Source organism: Numida meleagris, chromosome 18 (assembly GCF_002078875.1).
Source record: "Numida meleagris isolate 19003 breed g44 Domestic line chromosome 18, NumMel1.0, whole genome shotgun sequence".
NCBI classification, from domain to species: domain Eukaryota; kingdom Metazoa; phylum Chordata; class Aves; order Galliformes; family Numididae; genus Numida; species Numida meleagris.
The window spans coordinates 8935157-8957409 of record NC_034426.1 but is presented as its reverse complement, the minus strand read 5'-3'; the positions used below and the strand labels follow the sequence as shown (position 1 = coordinate 8957409).

Genomic DNA, 22253 nt, shown 5'->3' with positions numbered 1-22253 from the left:
CCTCCCCAGGAGGGCTCCAGCTGGGAGCGCCCCGCCCGGGGAGCAGCTTTCACCGACTGCTCCCAACACAGAATAAAGCAGAAAAACATTCTAATTTTGTTAGCGTGAGCTCTGTATAGAAACTGGCTCACGGCAGACTGCAAGCCACTGCCCTCTTTGGCATTCTACATTTCTTATTCCTCCACGTGGCAAAGGAAGACACAGCCAAGCTCACCAAAGATGCAAGAATGAAGCTGGTGAGAGCAGAGAACAGAAGAAAAGGTTCTTTCTGGCAGCTTGGCACTGTTTTAGAGAAGCAACAATGAACAGAAGGCCACCAAATTGCGAGCAAAGGGAGTGAGAAACCTCTCACGTTATGGCACTCAACTTCACAGCGCTACTTTTCATTTTAAAGTACTTCCAGTCGCAATTCTGGGCAAGCTAGGAGCATCACCCACAGTAATAACGCAAAATAGGATGTTCAGTACACTTACCTCAGATTGAAAAGTCCTAAAGCAAAGACACAAAGCAGCAGTGTAGGAGATGTGGAGCCGTCTGTGACCGATAACCATTTGTCCCACACAAAGAAACCGTGCACAAGAAGGGAAATTCACATCACAGCTGCCAGCACTTTACTAACGAGGGCAGCTGGCCTCGGCCCTCATCAAGGCCAAAGAGCACTGAAATTTAAAGAAACCTCCGCCCAAATACTTGTTGCTGATGACTGAAGTGCACATTTTACTCTCAGTACGTGCATCTCCTCTCCAGTTTTGTTTCAGATTGAATCCCATTTTAACTGATTTCTTTTGTCACCACATCTGTTTACATTAGCCTCTCTCCTACCGTGGCGGTTCCCAAACTTGTTCTGCTGGATACTGGCACAGCAGCTGCCTCTGCACAGGGCTGCCACATATGGCTTTAGATTCAGGCAGTAATTTACTCTCCATGTGTAAGCATCTTGCACAGCCAGGCATATGCACCACCAACATCAGCTCTAGAATTACCAAGCAGGATTAGGAATAAAGTTTGACCTTCCAAGGGTAACTGAGTAATTCTACTGTAATTACACTGCTATCAGGAGGTAAATCATGCCATTTAAAAGGGAAAAAGAAAAAAGGAACAGGATTTTTAAATCAGCCCTTTTACCGCCACTCAGTACGTATTCATAGAGTTGCCTTGAATTACACATAGCAGCAGTGTCACAAAACCACCTTGAGAATATGTCTGCAAGGTGGGTACAAAACCAAAAGGAAATCCTGACCTTTTCCTTTTTGGGGAAGAGTTAGAAGTGGGAAGAGAGATTTGCTTGCCATGACTTAAAACAGGCTGGTTTGTTGTTGTTGTTGTTGCTTTTCCTTTAGCCTAAACCCAATATTCTTAATAAAAACAAGCTCAGCAATCAAGTTTACAGACATGAGAAGAAAGGAATTATACTCAGCTCTGAACTGTGGTAAGATTATTATTTCCTTTTCTGTGCCAAAGTTTCAGTCACTTTCTGTAAAAGCATTCAACTTTGTCTACAGCAAAGAATGGTAATGGTGCACCTTCCACATTTCCAAAGTGACCAGTTTCATTAAGACTTGCTGAAAAACTTCAAAGACCCAAATTATTTGGTATTATGCTTCATCCTCTTATGAATGTAAGCAAGTGACGAAGCAGAAAGAACATAGTAGAACATTCATATAAATAGCGACTCTTCAGAATCAGCTATAAAAAGATTACTCTTCTGACAGCTGTTACAATGCATCAAGTAAATAGCATCTGCCATTTCAACAGCAGGACTGTCACAACGCCTGTACCCTCAGTGCAAGATAGTACGACTGCAAATAAGACACAGGTTCCCATTTTAAAGGAAACGTTTAATTTTCCACTCTATTTTCCATCTCAAAAGCTGCGACAACATTATTGAAAATGTCAAGACAACGTTCCTCAAAAGAAGAGGATCATCTCCCACTTCCTAAGTGGGGAGATGGAAAGACACAAGGATGTGTGTCACACACACAATCACAGGGAGGCACCGCAGCCAGAAGACTGAGCCATACCCTCCTTCAGAACATTCCTTACGACTGCCAGGCTGTGCAGATGGAAATGCTGGCTCCTGAGCTGGTGAGTGCCGTGGGCACACAATGCCAAGCTGCAGGATGTGCCAAGACAAGAGCGCAGCTGTTAGGACGAAGGATTTTCCTTCTGTGTTTCTCTCAGTTCTGGTCTCTGCTCCTCCTGACTCTCCTTCTTCTCCTGCAACTCTTCCAACACGGTTTGAAGTTGCAGACGTAGTACAGAATCCCTGGTTTCCGCATCCTGATGATCCTGTTGTGCTACCTACAGTTAATGATAGATGATCACAATAACAAAAAAAACGGGGCTGAAAAGGTTTGTCAAAGCATGACTGAAGAGAGCAACAGAAAGCAACTGCCAGTTTTCTTGCCCAGAAAAGCTAAGAGAGAAGTTCTACCTCATGCTTTTGCTATAAAGGTACAATACAGTCTCAAAGCACCAACACAGCAAGAAACTGAAAATGAGATTGCTGACCTCAAGGTAAAAGATAAAAGACAGGCAGTGATTTCATCTTCCTACACGCTCATATCACATTACACTTTGACTAGAACCAATTTCTGTTCCTTTTCAGCCTCTCTTACAGAAAAAACACTGTGGATGCTCAGCCCAGGAATAACTGGATAATGAGGAAAATGAAGAGCACATTCCAAAAAAAAAAAAAAACAACTGAATTTAGCTTACTTTATCTGTTCCTCTTCTCTGCAGAGTTATCCCACTGGCCAAAAGGGCTTTTCCTGTTTCTTCAAACAGGTTTTCCTCTTCGATTTTTCCCTCTTCTTTCAATTCATTGTATTTCTCAACAAACCTAGATTTCAAGAGTGTACTTTCACTCTCGCTAATACCATTTCGGTTTGCTGACTTAACGGGAGACAGGGACAAGTTTCAGAAATAGTTTAATTTTTAAAACCAGAACTCTTACCTTTGGCAAGTAGATTTGTAGTTTGGTTGTGATAGATCAAAAGGTTTGGGACCACTGCCATAAATTCTATAAAATTTCCTATTAAAAATAAAAAAAAACAACAACCAAAAACCAGTGTTTAAAGCAATCAAAACCAGACGTGTTTGGAAATAAATTAACAGGATCAGAGCCAGTCTACAACAAGAGGTCTTCACAAAACTGTCACTCCTTTTTCTGTTGGGCATTAGACCATGCACGCTCGCCCCAGCGTTTGGCTGCTGCCGTAAGTTCCCGCTAACTTACACCCCCCGTATCGCCGCAGGAGCACCGCAACTTCTGCACGGGGGTTTCACTCAGCCCACGCACAGCGCATTACGGCCGTTCCACCTTCCATGGCAGCCGAGCCTTCACCCGACCCGGTGCCCGGCCACCTCTGTGAACACACCACGCCGTGCGGTTCCTCCACGGCACGGCCACGCACGAGCAGCCCCACCGCGGCTCGGAGACAACAACGGCAGCGGCGTTCCCGCAGCGCCCCGCAGCGGCACAACCACGCGCATACCGCACGGCCGCGCAGCCCCAACGCGGGCGGTTCCGGCCCCGGGCGGGGACTCACGCTCGCACTTCGTCCTCCCGGTAGAAGATGGGCGGCACGACGTCCTTCACCTTGCCGTAGTGCGGCCGGGGCACGCGGTACAGGGGCTCGCGGACCGGGGGGAAGGCGGCGTACACGTCGAACCACAGCGGCTTCTGGATGACGCCGATACGCAGCAAGTTGCGGGTCCTGCGGACAACAGGCACAGCTCAGGGCCCGTCCCGGGCTCAGCCCTTCCTCCCCGCAGCCCCTGAGCCCTACACTCGCCCTCCCGACACCCCCCGTACCGGCTAAACACGCTTCCGGTCTTTTGCATGCGGCTCCCCGCCATGGCGGCGGCCTAGTCCTCCCCTAGCAACAGCGCCACCCTAGCGACAGGCTGCCCCGCCACCCGGAAGCGGAAGTGCTCTCCCGCTGCGCCGCTGACCAATCCGCTGCCAGGGTGCACCGAGGGCGGGAGGTGGCGCGCAGGCAGAGGCAGCCGATAGCCGAGCTGCGGATCCGCCCCCTCCGCCATTTAAAGGGCCAGCGCTGCTGTCCCAGAGCTGGGTCTAAAAGTCCTGAAATGGGTGCTGGGAGCAGTTGTCACGCCGCTACGCTCACAGAACACGTGCACGGAGGTGCTAGCCTGAAGCTCCTCCAGTGTTCACCGTGATCCCACCACAGCTTTTAGTTCTGGGCTTCTCCCAGCGCTGTTTCATTAAAACACAGTTCTGAAACAAAACTCCTGCTCCCAGAGAGAATTCAGGAAGAAGCACTGCAGCTGTTCCAGGACGAGGCAGGTCCCTCCCCACTCTGATTTCTTCCTTTCTCCCCCTGTAAAATAACAGCAGCAAAAAGCAAAATGCCACAGTGTTAAGAGTACAACAGGACTTTATTATACGAATTACTATTAAACATCTTTAAGAAAATCACTCATGGAAATAAATTCTAAAAGAGCAACACTCACACACGCCACAGACTTCCTTTGTTGTTGTTCTTTTTAAAACGTTTTGTATAGAAGTGATAGAAACGTCACTGAGAATTGTACAGCTTTGTGTGAGAAATGCATTTTGGCTCCCGAGCCGGTTGTAGGGGCCTTTCTGCTCGTTAGACCTGATTTAGTGTTGTTTTAAAGGAGATAAAAATAACCACTCTTCATCGTCCATTGAAACGATGTTTTGTGCCTCCAAGATATTTTAAAATGGCCGCAGAGTGACATCACCGAGAGCTGCGCAGCACAGGCTGGGACAGCTCAGGGCGTTGTTAGGAGCGCATCCCCTGACCCCAAAGCAGCCACAGCCGCTGGGACAGCAGCTCGGAGCCTGCAGGAGCCCCTGCTGCTCCGCCTGTCTGTGCTTCCTGCACACATGGAAACTTTGTTGTGAGTTAAGCCCTTAGTAGCTCAGAAGCACTGGAACATTTACAAGCTGATCCAATTCCAAGCTTGATTTTTTTCCAAATATGCAGCGCTGCTTTGGGCTGGGAGGGAGCAGCGGCGGCCTCCCGCTATGTCAGAGCCAGCCCTGGGCTGGTGATAGCAGCCCCCCGGCTCCTGCTCCAGCAGCAAAGCCACAGCTTCACGCTTTGCACCGTAACATGTGGCACATGCACCTCCCCAGACCTGGTCCTATGCAGGGCAGGGCTGTGCCTGCCCAGTACCTCCCTGCATCCCATTCCCACCTCATAAAGTCACCTTGGGGAAAAGGCCAGTGCCATGCAGCACTGCTGTAGCCTCCATTTCAAAGGGGACACCACTGCCCCTTCCTTAAAAAGGAGCAGAACCAAAGTTGGGCTCAGACTTGAGGGCTGCACCTTCTGCTGCTTCAAGGAGCGCCAACCCTGGTGCCAGCAGCCCATGGCAGCGCTGAGGGCACGTGGTGTCCCTGCAGCCCTGTGGCAGCACTCAACAGGTGCACTGTGGCTGCGGGGAAAAACGTTGGCATCCACTTCAAAGGGGATACAGGGTGGATTTGGGAGGAGCCCAGAGTGAGCCAGAGCAATGTGGGCTCTGTTAGCAAACCCACAGAGAGGCAGGGACAGCAGTTGTGTGCTTGTCTGGTGGATGGGATTCTGCGTCTGCCGCCTTCGCAGCACAAATCTTACAACATTTGTGCTGGTTCACAGGAGCCAGAAAGCAGAACAGGCACGTCTGCAGCCACCTCCTGATTGAGCAGTAAACAGATTATGCTGATAAAGGAGAAGAAAATGTGCTGGCGGGAGTGAATTCTGACTTGGTGCTCGTCACTCGTTACTTACACAGCAAAGGAATTTGTTTACGTAATTATTTTTAGCCTGACAGCATCTCAGGATGCTGCAGAGATCCAAGCGCTGCCTCCCGGCTGCCCCTGCGCTCTCCTGGAAAAACGATTCCCAAGGCTGGGAGTGCTCCTCCTGACCCGCACTGGCTCATGAAACCCTTATGCCAAAAACATTTCTGCCAGCCCCAGCTGCAAGCCCCAAATCTCCACCTTACCTACAGCAGCAGGGGATGTCCCTGCCCAGCCCTGGGAGCACCACTGGAGCACTGCACCCGATGGGATGCGTCCTGGCCCGGCCGCTGCACTGGCACAGATCCAGCCCTTAGTGCTGCCCCGCAGGGAGCAAGGCAGTGAGGGTCCGACTTCAAGGCAGTTTGAGCAATGCCAAAGGCAAAAGTTTAATGCAAAGGGAAATGCCTCGGAAAAGAAGGCCTTTCCTTTTATAAACAACTTACATTATCTATTACCTGATCTGAATCTCTGCTTATTACCCCTAGCAATAGTAGACGACGGTTTTTAGTTTCTTTCTCATGTGTTTTCTTTTCCTGCGTATGCAGAGGAAAGTTACATCAGATCACCACAGAGATATGCGCAGGGACGCTCCGCCAAGCAGCTCCCGCAGCGGGGGCATCCCCCTTAGCACAGCCCATGTGCACTCTTCTGGCGGCACTGTGTGGATCCCGCGTGCAGGAGGGACGGCTCCTCCCTGAGTCCCAGACCCACCAGCTCCTGTGCCACAGCTCACTCCAGCTGCCAGCTGTGTTTCCTTTTCTTTCCCTTTTTTTTTTGGCTGATTTGCTAGGTAGGAGAAGTTGTTTTCAAACCTCTGATAAGAAAACTTTGTGCCTCACTTCAACACTTGTACTTCAGAGAAGTACAACAGCAGAGGGGGAGCAGCCAAAAAACTAGGTTATTTGTCGTTGGGTGGGTTTTTTTTTTTCCTTTTTTCAGCTGTCTTCTTATTAAGCCCTTTGCACATTCTGTGCCAGCAGTAAACCCCAGCGCTGGGACCTGGAGGGGAGGAGACCAGGAGGAGGGAGAACAGTGTGTGCTCAGCCTCAGCCACACCACGGCCAGCACCATCACAGTGCTGGGGCTGTCACCAGCTGCAGCACCACAGCTGCCGACAGGGCCCTCACCATTTATTGCCCTTCCTTCAGCATCTCCTCCTCTTCCCGGAGCTGCTGCCGTCGTGCTTGAAAATCTTCATCTGAAAGACAGAGACAGACGGGTCAGGGGCTGCAACTGCCCCACAGGTGATGCCAGTCCCATACCACTGAGGTGGCACAGTATGGCATGGCATGGCATGGCACGGCACAGCACAACACGGAATGGCACAGCACGGCATGGCACAGCCTTTCTTACCGCACGAGTGTCCTTCGACATCATCAAGAAGATTTGCTGTGGACGCAGCTGTCCCCAGCCTGCATTCTCTGCTAAGGAAAACCACGGCCGTAGCACCACAAACTGCTCCTCACAGCCCACAGCTGTTGGGGCACCTGGGGACGCTCCTCTCCAAACCGCAGTCTCACAGAGTCCCCAGGACCACTCATACCCTGCATTCCCCCAACAGTCCCAGCTACCAGGGGCAGATGGTAACAAGCCCCTTTTAGGATACACCTGGTGCTTCAACAAGTGTTTTCTTTTTGACTTCCTCATCTTCGTCTTCTCGGAGAAGGCTCTGGCAAGTTCAAACAGCTTCTTGCGCGTTGCTGGAAGGAAGCAGCCCAGTGAGGGTCTCACCCCAAACTCCCCCAAGAGCTGCCAGGGATGGTGGGGAGAAGACAGCTACAGGAAAGAGCCACCAGTGCCGGGAGCAGCCACTGCAGTGCTGGGCACTGAGAGCCAGGTCCTGCCACCAGCAGGGACACAAGTGGCCTCTGGCCAGAGGTGCTGGTGTTCGTACCCTTTCATTGGGATTTCCGTGGTACTCCCTACCCATGACTACCCCAGGCCACCCCAGTGGGTCTTGGCCAGCTGCAGTCTGAGTCAGGCTGCCCAAAGAACTTGGGTTTGTTTTGCAATGGGAGAAGCAGACTGTGACTGGCTTAAGAGGAAAGGGAAAGTTACAGCAAATTCCTCTGCTTCCTCTTCTGGGATCCCCAGCACCACCTGCATCATCAACACACGCCACAAAATATCCACGGACTCCTCCAACCCCTCGTGGGCTTCCTGCTGCCAGACTGGAGCCTGGAAACCAACTCACATTTTCCCATGTGTTTCAATTTGTCTCTGAATAAGGCATCATCAGATACGGCACTGCCGGCCTCGCTGTTTCCAGGAGGGGCTACGTCACCTGGAAGGCAAACATTTGGGCACCAGCAGCACATCTGGTCACTGTCAGAGCCAAGTAACAGAGAGCAGGACAAGGGCACAGCACTTCATGCCTGGCTCTGGGTGACAAAACCCCTCTGAGATCTGGGGTGCAGAAACCCTGGAGGCAGTGACCCCAACTTGCAGCTGAGCAGCCGCATCTTGCCCACCCCAGCCCCACTCTGGGACCTGGACAGCTATCAGTGCTAATTCTGTCCCCAGGCAGCTGCTTCCCTGCTGAGGTTAATCAGGATTACTTGGGAACAGTCATTATGCCTCCCAGCCACAATCCTCTGCTCCCATCAAGATGACAGTGGATTTTGTCACCGCTGGGAACTGGGCCCAGGGGATGAATGGAGGCAGGACACAGGAGCGGCTGGGTGGGGAGGGCACCAGCACCCAGCTCCATCACCTGCCTGCCCCATTGCCATGTGCTTTTAGAGGCTCTGTGCAGTAGGGAGGGACCAGCTGGGTTCCTCCCCATGCAGCCACATCACATGGCATGGCACAGCATGGCGTGGCACATTGGGTGGAGCTGCCGGGCATCCCACTGATGGCAGGAGATACTCTTGTGCATCTTGAAATTACCTGGTGTCATGGAGGAGAAACAGAAATCACTGCTGACAGCAGCACTGGTCGACTTGGATTTTTTTGACTCATATTTCAGTCGATCTGAAAAACAAAAAGCCCTGGTCAGACTCTCGAGGCAGCACGCATAGCTTCATGCTCCTTGCCCATACATGCCCACTGCACTCAGTCCCTGCAGCAGCAAAGGGACAAGCTCTGCCACACCCCAGGGATGTCAAACATCTCCACACTGCAGCTGGGAGTGGTGGGAGCGGGCAGGCAGCGTCCCCCCGGCACCATCACCGCTGCAGCACAGCGACCGCAGGCACCCTGTGGGAGCCCACAGCAGAGGAAGTGAGCACCCGCCGACACGCAGTGGTTTTCCAACTGCAGCGGATGGGGATGAGGTTGACACACCGCAGCAGGAGTAGCGCCCCAGAGTGGGGCACGCGCCTGAAAAGCAGACAGAGGTTCCTAAAGGTGCTTCTCACCTCTCTCCAGGGCAAGGAGGAAATCCCGGTTCCTCTGCAGCTCCTTCATGAACTCCTCGTTCTGCAGGAAGAGCGCGATCCGCTCGTCCTCCAGGTACTGCTTCCACCTCCTCTCCTGCTCTAGGGAGCCCTGGCCCCGTGGCACAGGCTGCCGGCATCCAGGGGAGCCCTGTGCAGGAGCAAATGCAGGCAGAGGTTGGTCCATGGCCACAGCACGAAGAATCTGGAGCCCACATGTCTGACACCAACACCAGGCAGCACCAGGCGGACACCGCTGCATGGAAGCAGAGCCCCAGATGTGGGAATCATCTGGAAGAGCTCTTTTTCAAATCACATTTTTAATTTAAATACATAGGGTTGAAGCAAAACATGGAAGTGAAGGAGAAAGGTCCCGCAGCCAGCATCACTGCTTTGATTTTGCCCAACTAAAAGGAGACTGCAATTTCCTGCTGGCAGTGCCCCACTGTTCGCACGCTCTCACGCTCCCCGGCTCCCACTGCATCCGTACACATGGAAGAGCAGAGCAACACTGCACAGGATCAATCTCTCCCTTGCCTACAGTATCTATCTACAATATCTATCGCTGCTCTCAAAGTGCCATAAAAAGCAAAAGCACACAATTACTAGGAAAGAGAGGGACAGCTGCTCCTCTCTCTCCCTCAGCCCCAATGAAATGGCATGTTCCTATTCCCAGAAAGGTATTACAGCCTGAGAAGCTCAACTTTCAGGCAATTATATATGGCAACGTAGCAGGTTGCCTTTGGAGACAAAAAGGGTAGGAAAAAGCTGATGCATCTACAGCCCTCCCCAGGCCCCTGCCACACTGGGTGGGCACCAGCCCTGTTGCAGAGGTGCAAAGTGGCCATGGGATGCCCAGGGGACAAGGAGCAGCCGAAGCTGAGCTGGTGCCCACTGGGGCTGTGCTCAGTCCCCACAGGGTGCTGTGGTGCCAGCCCCAAAACTGCCAAGGAGAGTACTAGTACCCCGATTTCCCATGAGGACATCCCCTAATTTGTACCCGATTTTGTACTTCATGTACACAGCATCCCCTGAGCATCCATGCCTCACTGCTCTGCCAGAAGCATTGGCTGGTCCTAGCGTTTCCCATCAGAGCAACAGAGCCGATTTTCAAACCAATCAGAAGCAACCCATGACTCTCGGTCACGCCACAGGGGCTCGGGGCTGGTGCTCACCTGCGTGCGGGCAGCTTGCTGGGGCAGGATGCGCAGGAAGTCCTCGGGAAGGTTGCCAAGCAGTGGTGGGTTCCAGTTCCTGTAGCGGCCGGGCCCCGGCACATCCGTCCTGCAGTGAGCATAGCCAGAGCCTTCAGCCAGAGGGAACTCAACCACCACCGAACGCTGTGATGCAGGGACCCATGTCAGCAGCCACCTGCCCAGCTCCCCAGGCGTGTCCAGGGGCTGAGAAATCTCATTGTGCCTGGCTATCCTACAAGCCCATGGTCACAGCAGGTGCTGTCAGGGAAGAGCTGAGCTCCAGGACTCTGTCACAAGCCTGGCTGCACCAGCCCTGCAGAGAGTCCACTGCCCTTCCCCACCACAGGCACCAGGGCTCCTGGTGCCAAGAGTTAAGAGGTGCCAGGCCCCAGCCACACAGCACCTGGTGTTTTCCAGAGACAGCGAGCACTCCCTGCCTCCAGGAGCTGATTTTTGCCATTCTACTCACTCCAGGGGCAGCTCACTTCCCTCTCAGCTGTTCATGGTTTAGGGCTATTTTTCATCCAGCTGCAAGCTTCCTTCATGCCCTTTGACTTTGTCCTAACACACAGGCAACAGGCTCACCTGGGTGGGGGGGTGGGAGGTGCACGTGGGCTGCCCAGCGCCTGGCTCTCATAGGCTGGGGGGGAGTACACTGGGGGTGGCTCCTCATCCGAGCTGTCTGGCTCCAGGGTGCGCTCAAGGATCTAGGGAGAGAGGAGGAGAGGCTGAGGGTGAGCTGAGCAGTACTGTGGGGAGGATGGGGCCAACATGCACTGGGCAGGTTTGGGGCACTGTTCTGTAGGGCACTGCATTTTGGCACCATAGGGCAGGAGACAAAGGCCTTCCATTGGTTTTGGGGAAGAAAGGAGGGAGGAGAGTGGTTTAGCTCAAGCCTCAAGCACTGCCCGTGGCCAACCAGCCAGGCTGCGTGCTACAAACTGGCCAAGCCAGCATTCAGATGGCTGTCAAGCGGCACCCACATCAGCCACAAAGCACAGCTGCAGGCCTACAAGGACACCGGCTCCGCTGTCTTTTCCTTACACACAGTCGTGCAGGGGGCAGAACTGAGACAGAACGAGCCCAAGCCGGACGCAGCAGTACCTCGGGGGGAATGCTGTCCTCCGAGTCCGAGCTGTCGTCACAGCCGCTGCCGTCCAGGTTCATCTGGAGGAGCTGGTCGATGGTGGCATCCACGGCGCCGTTGTTGGCCCTCAAAACGCACTCGATGATGTCGTAGTCCATGTTGGGGAACATGGTCTTGAAGTCCTCCATGGCCTGGTTGAACTCCAGCCGGCGCACCTGCCTGGGGGGGCGGCTGTTGTTGAGCTCCTGCGCTGAGGAGCCGCCGCGTGAGCCGCCATTGCTGCTGCTGCGCCGGAAGAGGCTCGTCATGGCGGCGGTCCTGGTGAGGTGGGCACCTCGTCATGGGGCACGGCCCCGGCTGCCGGCCGGGCGCATGGCTGGGCAGCAGAGGCACTGCTCCCCACAGCCAGAGCTCTGCACGTCAGCCCCCGGCACGCTGCAGCATCCCAGCACCTGCAGGCAGAGGGAGATGTCACAAAGTCACCTCCGGAGCGACACAGGGCCCCAAGGATGGGGACAGCTTTGAGCTCCACAGAGCCAGGACTAGCAGCTGGACTGAAGCACAAGACACATTTTTGGTAACCACCTTCATATGAAGCCCACCTCAGAAATGCCCCCCTTCTGGTGTTTTTTTTGCTTTCTGTTGGAGACGAGTGGGATTTATAACTTCTTCCTTTCGTGGCTCTGCCTTACTTTCTCAGCCCCAACGCGTGGCCAGGAAGCTGCGGGCAGGGGCTGCACGAGGGCACTGTGGGTGTGCAAAGAAAGCACCCAGGGCACGGTGAGACCTCAGAAATTCACAGGAGAAATTCAATTAAACTCAAACTATTCAACTGCATCCCCCTGTGCACGGCACATCCCCCAGGAGGGCATCCATGAGCTTTGGGTTGCCGTGCCAGGCGCCGCACAAACCAAACAGTGCAAGGGGAGAAAAATGGCACCACTTCCACTGCAGAGGGCCCCACAAATTGAACATTCCCAGGTTTGACATTTGTTTATAAACATGGTGAAATCTCTCTTTAAAATAAAAGATGGAGTCATCTCAGTGCAGGGGCTAAAACACTTTGCAGCACAGCAAATCGACCCTTGGGAAAAGCCACCAAATCCAAGATTAACATTCGCTTTAAAACCATAAACAGATTATATACAGCTACTGCCTCTCATTTGGAAATGCAGGGACAAATTCAGTTCTGGATTAACTCTGCCGTTTAAAAAGAATTACCCCAGGAAGACTTTTGATCCGTAATATCATTTTCAAAGGCTTTTTCCCAAGTAGCAGGCAGAGGGTTCAAGATAACTGTCCCTACATTTGTATTTAATTGAGAAGAACATGCCAAGCACATTTCTTAGCAAAACACTGCATAATCAGATTGAAACCCATTACGCAGAGCGGCCGCCTCTGAAGGTCACCCGCTGCCCCACGCCCTGAGCAGGGCCACACTGCACGTGGGAGCCCAGCCCCGGGGATCACCAGGGAGCGCCTCATCCCATCCCTGCCGGTCAGGCTTTGCTCTGGCATGCTGGGAGCAGTGATGAGGCTCTCGGTTACATTGAGCCCACGCCAGATAGCGTGACTGGGAGCAGCCGCCTGCGGAATAATTGAAAACTTCTGGTCGTAAGATGAAAAAAAATGAGGGATGGGGACATTTGAACGCCAGAAAGGCTCTGCTGCATGTCTGGCTCTGAGCAACATTGGGGGACTGCACCGTGAAGACATCCTGCTGATGATGCGGAGAAATGCAAAGCACTACATCATTGTGAGTTAAAATCTGGAGAAAAACAAGTCACCCACTGGCACAACTTAACTAAAAAGCTGAAAGTTCCATGCCCAAGATCCTCCTCTGTCCCTGTGCTCGGGGCGGGCAGCAGAATCCCCACTGCTGGCTGTTGCCTCAACGCCAGCGAGGGGCTGGCAGGGCGCCAGGAAAAGTAAAATCCTTTAGATTGCCCAAAAAAGAAGGAAGAAATCTGGCGGCCAACCGTGACCCAAGGAGAGGGCACTCTCCCCACTTCCCTGCAGAGCCCAGTACCTTGCAGAACTGACCTGCAGCATGGGCTGCTGCCTGTGGGCTCACCTCTGTAGGCTGCAGCTGCACCACACAGGAGGCCGTGCCCATGGAGCGCCCGTGCTGTTCCAGGCACAGGGCCGGCACAGCCGGTGATCCCAGGGGCCAGGCAGTCCATAGCTCTGTGCTGGGAACAGCAGTTGCTCAGCTCTGCTGAAAGCAGTCCTGGCAAAGGAGCCAACAGCTGTAACAGCAGTGGGACCGACTGCTCCCAGCCCTCACAGCTCAGGGAAAAAAGCCTTGGCACCGATGCGAAGGGGAATGTTCTTTCCCAATGTCTGCTGTGGCTCAGACAACAGATGGGGTTCTTTAAAAGCGGCTGAACAGGAACAGCCCCTTTTCCCCTGCTATTGCCATGCTGTGTTCGTAGGCTGTCCCTGCTCAGGGCTCAGGAGGGAAAACAGAGTAAGACTCAAACTGGAGGCGTTAAGCCAAAAATCAGTGCTTCAGCCCCAGGGCTCTGCCTTCGGCCAGGCGCCTACAAAGGGACTTCACTGCAACGCATCTCAGAGCTCAGGGACTGCTTGGCGGTGGAGGTGTCTGCCCAGCACCGACTGTAATAGGATTAAAACCAGGATGAAAAGGAAATGATCGGGAACAAAAATTAGTGTGTACCAGCACATTGAAATTCAGAGCACACCCCGGGGACGTGCAGGACGTGGCTACGTTAAGTCTCCAAAATCTTCTCTGTCACCTTCCTGCTCACTCCAGCAGCCAAGCACACACCTCCAGGTCTGTGCCTGCACTCTGATCCTTTCACATGGAAACAGGCAGGCATACGAGGTGCGTTGGAGGGTCTGCCTATGGCACGGGAGCACCGTGACAACCTCGCTGAGGACACGGGTGGGTTTGGATGTGGGCACTTGTCCAGCAGCTGTGGTCCCCTCCTTGAGGTGTTGGAGTCCCACATCAGGGTTTCCCTGTGACTAATCCCAGCTTTCACAGGCATTTGCCATGCCACAATTACAGCCCCCACCCTTTCAAATGAGGCTTGTATTAATGAGGTAGTGCCAGATCTTAATCAAAAACCTGCCTGCCTGGTGAGGCTGCCTCGCACCGGATTCATTGGAGGTAATTTGATCTTGGTAGGACGACATTCCTGAAATAGTTGAGGGAATTCGAACATGAAATCAGGTTTCCAGGAAGGGATTAAAGAAAAATAGGTCAAGCAAGTGTGAGCGATGAAAGTAACCCTGTATCCCTCTGTACGGGTTAAACGCATCTCTGTTCAAATCTGTCTGGTGTCAGCGTGTCATAAATTAGAAGCAAGAGGCTGCCGAAAGCAGAGGGGCAGATAGAAGGTTATCCCACGGGGTGGCTGAGCCGCCGTGACCTTTCCTCCTCCAGCTTTCACTGCTGACATCAAAATGCATCAGTCCCAGCTGGGAGATCGGCGTGTGCTGGGGTTGGGCTTAAAGGTGGCAGCGGGCGGGCGGGCGGCCGCGTGGGGACGTGCCCCGGGTCAGCGCTGCCCTAAGCTGAGTGGCTGGCTTGCTTTGCTGCACAAGCATCGGTGACCTCAGCTGCTCCTGTGCTGTTCGAGCGCTGCCACCGGTGCCGGCATCCCCCTGGATCACACCGATGTGAGGTGCCGGGGCCGAGCCCCAGCTCGGAGCCCCCTCCCAGCACTCCGCATGCCTCAGTTTACCCATCTGCACGCAGCACAGGGCGCCAGCCGGCCCTGCAGGGCTCCGGGGCTGCTCACGGACGGACACACTGTTGGCGCCAACACGGCACTGCAGGCAGTCCTGTCCTGCAGAGCCCTCGCGCCATATGGCGCACAGCCCCGTCCTCAGCCACTTATCCCCCCTCCCTTTGTGCTCCTGGCTCAGCACAAACCCTTGCACAAAAGCACTGGGGAGCTGCAGAGCGCAAAGGAAAGATAAATTCTTGCAGAGACAAAGGTGCTCAGCTCTGGCAGTTTGGGAGCAGGTTTTGTCAGTCCACACCTCACCGCTTCCAGGCTCGCACAGGAGTTCAGCAGGAAGAAAACCAATGGTTTGGGGCAGGCAGGTGCTCAGGGCCTGACCAGTGCCAGCAGCGTGACACCGTGGTGCCGCAGGGCCTCTGGTCCCTGAGATCTACGGGCCATCACTCAGTGCGCAAAGGAACAAAAATGGGTATTGATTCGCCAAAGGCTGCGTGAAGCAGAAGGAGCGCGGAAGTTTCTATGGAAACAAAATGAGTGGAGTGAAACTCTCACTCATGGGCACGGTAAATTATTTACCAGGACAGGCCCTTGTCCATTAGGATCTGGTAAAAAGATTTAGAAGCGGTCATTACGCGGGCTGCTCACAGCCACCTCGGTCAGGTCACTGAGATCACGGCCACCGAAGAGGGCAGACATAGGGTGGATGAAACCCATGGCCACCGCTGCAGCTCAAGGGCAGCTCAGAGCCCCATCCCAGAGCAGAGCATTGCAGGCAGAAAGGAGTAATTACGCTGCAAACAGGAGTTCCTGGGTTTATGAGTCACTAAGCCATATGGCCAATGGAAGCCCTGCAAAAGCACCGAGCTGACAATCCGGGCACTGTTGTCCTGGGACACAGCGTCACAGCACAACCATGCTGCTCTTCTGTATTATCTCACGCCAGGTGACATTGCTCAGCAGAGGAGAACCTGCCTGGAACACTACACTTCGCCTGGGACTGACAGTTAATTACCGACACACCAGCCCCTTCCTCCAGGAGCACCACGAAGGTTTCCAGCAGACCCTCCAGCACACCGCGGCTGCGGGAGGGGGAGATAAAAGCCCTTGAAAGCCACAAGATCATGTTCGCTGTGCTCCTTCTGCTCCACTGCAGCACATAGCACAGGATTTGACACGGGAATGATACGGATCCGGAAGCCAGGACAGTGCCCAGAGAAGCATTCAGTCCTTCCCAGGGTCGCTCAGCTCCAGCTCCCAGTGGCACACAGCCCATGTGCTCCAGCAGCACACTCTGCCCGGCCGCCAAACTAGGACGCACTCCTCCTCCAAGCCCAGTCTCACTTCTACTTTGTTATTTTTAAGTTTGCATAATTAATTCACGCACAGCTCCGTCGCTGCACTGTCCCAGTTGCTTCGGGCTCATCTGACAGCTGCAATTATCAGCCAGGGAGGCTAAAAGTAGCGAGGATTTTATAAGCAGTGGTTTAGGACAAGCTAGAACGCTCCATCAGCACAAGAGGATTAGCATGGCACCGCAGCTGTGCTGTCCGTCTGTCTGCCCCCAGCAGAGCTGTGAGCCCTCACAGCACCCCAGAGCTCCACATCCCCTCTCCAACACTACTCTCATTCCTTCCCAAGCACAGGGAGCCCAGAATTGTCCCCACGCCCCTTCCCCACCAGCGAGCCCCCACCCCAGTACCTTGCAGTGCTCTCGCCGAGCTCCCAACCTCCTGCACACGCTGTCCTTGTGCCAGAGCTCCACTGCCGCCTGGAAACAGGGAGGGAAAGAAAAAACAGTCTTAGAATGGACTCCGTAACTGAGTCAAACACAAAGATCAGCTCAGGGCTGGAACATCGCAGTAAGTGAGACGCAGGTGTTCCCTGCTCCATTATCTGGAAACAATCTGCCCTTTTCCCCCCACTACCCTACTACTGCCCCAGGGATGTGGGTGAGGGCAGGGATGGACGAGATGTCAGGAGAAGGAAGAAATGCCACCTCCGGGATCTGGAGCTCGTTTTCCAGCAACTCACTGGAACAGAGCTGGGAGGAAGCACAGGGTGCTGGAGAGACATGGGAGTGCAGTCAGGCACCTGCAGGGCACAGCACAGCTCTGGGTGAACTCTTTCAGGGCAATGGAAGCAGTTCCATTTGTGAAAAGCACCTCCAGATGCTGACAAAATCCAGCCAGTCTGGAGGCAGACAGGTGAGCAGTACCATGAGCAGCTGAACGCAGCGTGGGACTGTCACCAATGCCAAGAAGGGCAGCTCCCAGGGTCAGTCCCACAGATGCCAAAACCTCCATGGTGCTGCCCCAGCGGCTCCCAGCCCAGCGGCGCGATGGGCCCATGGAGCAGCCCAGGCGGGAGCAGCAGCTCTGCACAGCACCCTGCCCATGCATCCTGCCCACGGCAGGGACATGGCAGCATGGCTCTGGGAAGCCACCAGAGCTTCTCCCTTCCTGCCGGCTTGGATTTTAAGACACTTGTTTGTTTGTTTGTCGCTGGGCAACCAAGAGAGGATGGAAAAAAAAAATCAATATCACATTGTCACCTATGAGTCACTGCTCTGAGCGGGTTGAAACGCCCCATTATTCCCACAAGATGCTGGAGAAGCCTTGGGGAAAGGGGAGAAGAGCCCGAGGTGCCCTCGGCCACAAGCACTGCCCCTAGACCTGCACCCTATCCTCCTCCTGGTGCCCACAGGCAGGGACATCGGCTGGTGGCCCAGGGATGATTTTCCAGAGCCTTGAAGGCGGTGAAGGAATTTGCATTTGTATTTGCATTTCCTAATTGCGCCTCCGGGTTTCCTGGGACAGCGGCCGGGTTTGGTTTCCATGGCAGGTTTTGTGCGGGCCAGGAGAACAGAGGAGGGCACAAAGGGGCCACAAAGGACCTGCCACTCACCGGCATCAAAGGCAGCACCAGAGAGGGGGCACCGCTGCATCCCCCCCCCCCCCCCCCCCGGCACCACCAGCACCAGACCACGGAGCCCCGGTGTGGGCAGTGCTCGCAGGACATCGGTGGCTTCGTCTCTGCTCACATCTGCTTGGGATGTTTTTTTTTTTTTTAAAAGGCTGATAGTTTCAACGAAAGGCTCTACAGGCCCTCCTGGCACCTCTTAGCCCATTCCCAAAATGAGAAGTTAATCACAAGCCTCATTTTAACATTTTCCAGTTGAAAAGTCAGTGCGTTTTGGTGGTTAATACGTGCGTCAGGGGCAGCTAACAGTACGGATGTTCAAAAGAGGCTTTAAAAAAAAAAAAGTAGTTTGAAATTTAAACAAAGTGTCTCAACTGACCAGATCCCAAGTTTCTCGAGTTACACCACACCAAATGAATGGAAGAATAAATAAATTGTTGGTTGACCTTCTGTCCTGACTGTACATGGAACTCAGCCCGGCAGCAGCCGTCCTCGCTCCAGCAGCCACTCAGGGCCTGCACCAGAGAAGTACCCAGTGGAGCGGCAGGTGGGGTAGGGGTGAGGGGGGTTTGCTCTGGTAGTGTTGCAGTCCTGCAGATCCACAGGGCTGAGCACGGCACAACGCAGCATGGCTCAGCAGCCCCACTCCTGGTTCCAAGGAGGGGCCAGAGGGAAAAGGTAGGAGCAGCCCCACAGCGTGCTGTGGTTGACAGTCCTTCAGCAGAAAATCCAGGGGCGAGCACTAGTTCAGAGCAGAGTTTGGCGATGCCTTTTTTCTTTTAAGTTCCCCATGACAATTGCCAGTTGATCATTCTGTTCTCGCAGGGTTTTTACCCCTCGTGCCACAGGCACCAACAAAAGCTGCCATGTCCCTGCCACAGCCAGATCACACGCACCACCACCTGCCTTAAATCAAACCCACGGATGCCTGAGCTGATGGAAGAGAAAGGCTTTGAGCTCCAAGTAAAGGCAAACCAGGGCAAACAGCCACCAAAAGCCACCTGAGCCTCAGCATTGCCACTCGTGCCCACAAGCACCCCACGATGCTGGCAGCGCACACAAGGCTGAAGGCGGCAGCACCCAGCTCCTGCCCTGAGATTTCATCCTTATGGCAACAAACTGAGCACAAGCCACCTTCCAGCTCTCCTCCCAGCCTTCCCTGTCCAAACAGGGCTGCAAAGGGAAACCCCACTCCTTGACACTGCAGATCCAGATGGGTGCTGGCGTCTGGGTGAGAGGCTGTTCAAGGCGAGCAAAATGGAGGAGTCAATGAGCAAAAGCCTTCCCTGGGTGCCATGGGCCCCTGAGCACCCCCACCAGGCATCCCTAAACCGAGGGTTGGCCCAGGACAGTGGGGTTTCCTCACAGATATTGTCACCCCCACGTTTATTTTCAGTGGCAGCAGCGGGAGGAGATGTGAGGAGGAGGTGCAACTCTGCTGCTTTTTTAAAAATAATAAAAAGGAATCTTCCAAACTGCCTGAGGAGGCTGACAACGCTCCGAGCGCTGCTTTGAAGTGGTGATTTCCAGGGGCGAGGCAGCTCTCACTCTTCTCTGTTGCTGTTTGCCCATGACAACTTCACGGGGCACATGGGGGCACAGGGAGCCCCAGAAACATCCATCCCCGCCCAGAGGGGCAGCTCAGCACCCAACCCAGGGGCCACAAACAGCTCCAAGACCACCAGCACCTCAGTGCACGCGGGGGCCTGACACACCACCTGCATTAAGCTCTTCGATCCATCCCCAACAGCGATGTCCGGGGTTGAAGTACATCGCTCTGTTAATGAGGAGCAGGGGAACGGGATGGCATCCCGGCGCAGAGCTCCCAGAGCCCGCACGAAAAGACCGGGGCACGGTGCCAGGCCACGCACCCCACGCTACGGGGGCAGCACCGGCGGCCAAACGGCCTCGACGGGCTGGGCCCACCGTCCCGCGGACAGAAGCACTTCGCTGCACCGCACCCCCACAGGGCTCTCCCGTGGCGGGATGGCCTCGGTGGGGATCCCCGAGGGGCTCAGCCCGGCAACGGGGCAGCCTGGCTGGGCGCTCCGGGCGGCCCGGGGCCCGGCCGCGATGCCGGCCGCTGGAAGGAGGCGCTCGCCGGGGTCAGGCCGCCGCCGGAGCCCCCGCGCCTTCAGCCCCCGCTGGGCCGTGCCCGCCGCTCCCCTCCCCGCGGCCCGGCTCCGGCCGGCTGCCCCCGGGAAGCCGTGCCCAGACCCCGCGAACACCGAACCGGCGGCCCCGTCCCTCCTCCGCCGGCTCGGCCGAGCCGGGGCAGCGGGCGGGCCCTTCTCGGCGCCGCAGACCCTCCCGCTCCCGCTCCCGCTCCCGCTCCCGCCCGGCCCCGCCGAAGCTCCGCGCCGCGGCCCGCACAGGCCGGGAGACACCGCCCGCCCTGCTCGGCCCGACCGCGGCGCACAAAGAGCCGAGTCTGGCCCGGCCCGGCCCGCCCCCCTTACCGGCACTGCGGGGGCGGCGGCAGGCACGGACCACGCCGGGAACCATGGAAAGGAGCCGGGACGGGAGACGGACGTGGCTGGCGGGCGGGCGGGGGCGGGGGCGTTCGCCGTGCCCGGCAGCTGGGGGCGGCGCGGCGGGGCCGGGGCGGCTCGGGGGGGCGCGGGGCCTAGCGGCGGCCGGGCCAAAACGCAGCCGGGGCCCTTGGGACCCCTTCACCCCCTGGGCACGGGCCCGCCCCCCGGGCCTCGCTGCCGCACCTTGCAGAGCCTCACGGCCTCTTCTGCCCGCCCGAGGCGTCGAGGGTGCAGCACCGCCCGGTCCGCGCAGGCCTCGGGGTGGGCCTGGCCTCGGTGCGTGCCCCGCTGCGCCCAGCGGGACTACTGCAGCTGCAGGCCCCGCCGTCTGCCTGCGGGCTGCCAGCCCCACCGCTGCTCTCGGCGTGGTTTTGTGTTCGCAGTGTGGCCCAGGTCCCGGGTTCCAGGCCAGAGTGCCCCCACGACAACGAGAAAGCGCTCCTGCCCCAAGGGCTGCACATGAGATACAGATTATAACAAAGCATCACTTCAACCACAAATAGAAAGCAGCCGCCTCCGGGATCCATTGCTACAGCATCTGACAGCTTGCAGCCATACCACATAACAGCTTAGGACAGGAAGCGATCTCCTCTTACAAATTACAGGAGTGAATTTACATAGGGCAAACACTTCCCGTTTTGCAGAGACCAGAGCGAGACCGCGAACAGCAGTGGCTGAGCACCTCGAAGCTCTCCAACCCTTCCCGACGTGCTGGCGTTTCCCAGCAGGAAGAAAGCCGAGCCCCCCATGGCACCCGTCAGGGTCAGGGTCAGCCAGACCAGTGGGGAGCACGGCTCTGGTGCTGGACCCTAGCATGTGTTAGGGATGGTCCAAGGATCTCGGAGCTCAGCCCTCTGTGCAGAGGTTTTTTCCCTTCTCAGTCATTTCATCCACGTCTGGCAGCTCAGCAATCCTTTGCCTGGGTAAAAATCTGCAAGGCTTTGACAGGGAACACAGACAGCAGTGAGAGCAAAAACATTAGAGGCAAATCTTTGGCTTTCAGTGAGTACAAGTACATATGCCACAACATTTGCCTTCCCAAAGTTAAATACAGATCGGTGCATCTTCAGTGCCTTGCAGTGAGCTTTGTGACTGAAATATCTTTTCCGAATCCAGCCTTGCTTCAGAGGAAACAGGCGATCAAATTTCTTTACTGTCCTTTGATATGGATCCTTGCTGCAAATGACACTAGCAAGGAAGAAGAAATGGAAAAAGAAATGCACAACTATTAAGAAATAAAATACTGAGTTTAATTCAGCCAGTTGCAACTAAATTGATAATTCCCGGGGGAAGGGGGAGGGAAGGGGAAGGGGAAGAAACTGTCATGGAAAACACAGAACACAAGTTTTTCTTTGACAGTTGGCAATAACAACCTTGTGAAAAGGTGAATGCAGTATTTCTGCCTTTTCTGAAAAACAAAAGGTTCCACGCATTCTGAAAGTCCCCCTTGTCATTTTTACTGGTTAGGTTAATTTTGGAGGTAAGAACAGCAGAGGTCTATGCTCTCTGATGCAAGCTAGTGTCAGATGCCCACACTGAAACATTTTACAGATGAAGAAGCATCTGTAAAGAAAAACTTCTCAGGATGGTTCAAATTAGCCCATAAACCCGAAGAACCAAAAAAACCCACCTATTACTATTT

At 54.9% G+C, this 22253-nt stretch overlaps 2 protein-coding genes across 4 annotated transcripts; both read right to left on the bottom strand.

Moving 5' to 3' along the window:
* Positions 1818–4231, bottom strand: MRPS23 (mitochondrial ribosomal protein S23). The gene is made up of 5 exons (XM_021415457.1): positions 3818–4231; positions 3552–3719; positions 2957–3034; positions 2719–2842; positions 1818–2301 (listed from the first exon to the last, which is right to left on the bottom strand). Exons 1-5 carry the CDS (start codon positions 3859–3861, stop codon positions 2146–2148), a joined length of 570 nt encoding a protein of 189 aa, XP_021271132.1. The 5' UTR covers positions 3862–4231; the 3' UTR covers positions 1818–2145.
* On the bottom strand, positions 6144–20687 carry CUEDC1 (CUE domain containing 1). 3 transcript variants are annotated; one of them, XM_021415454.1, is made up of 12 exons: positions 20537–20687; positions 16858–16926; positions 11460–11894; positions 10941–11062; positions 10335–10443; positions 9142–9310; positions 8672–8755; positions 7977–8066; positions 7389–7482; positions 7136–7194; positions 6910–6980; positions 6144–6781 (listed from the first exon to the last, which is right to left on the bottom strand). In XM_021415454.1, the coding sequence occupies exons 3-11, from the start codon at positions 11748–11750 to the stop codon at positions 6913–6915; spliced, it is 1086 nt and encodes a 361-aa protein (XP_021271129.1). In that variant the 5' UTR covers positions 11751–11894; positions 16858–16926; positions 20537–20687; the 3' UTR covers positions 6144–6781; positions 6910–6912. The 3 variants fall into 3 exon arrangements, with proteins under 3 accessions (XP_021271129.1, XP_021271131.1, XP_021271130.1); XM_021415456.1 differs by lacking the exon at positions 20537–20687 and adding an exon at positions 17374–17639; XM_021415455.1 differs by lacking the exon at positions 20537–20687 and adding an exon at positions 17250–17375.

Coding starts and splice junctions, on each gene's coding strand:
- MRPS23 (XM_021415457.1), bottom strand. CDS start 3,861: ATGGCGGGGAGCCGCATGCAAAAGACCGGAAGCGTGTTTAGCCG. Junction 3,720..3,817: donor ACCGGAAGCGTGTTTAGCCG/GTACGGGGGGTG, acceptor TGTTGTCCGCAG/GACCCGCAACTTGCTGCGTA. Junction 2,843..2,956: donor TACAAATCTACTTGCCAAAG/GTAAGAGTTCTG, acceptor CTTGAAATCTAG/GTTTGTTGAGAAATACAATG.
- CUEDC1 (XM_021415454.1), bottom strand. CDS start 11,750: ATGACGAGCCTCTTCCGGCGCAGCAGCAGCAATGGCGGCTCACGCGGC. Junction 7,195..7,388: donor CACTTGTTGAAGCACCAGGT/GTATCCTAAAAG, acceptor CAGAGAATGCAG/GCTGGGGACAGCTGCGTCCA. Junction 6,981..7,135: donor TGTCGAAGGACACTCGTGCG/GTAAGAAAGGCT, acceptor TCTGTCTTTCAG/ATGAAGATTTTCAAGCACGA.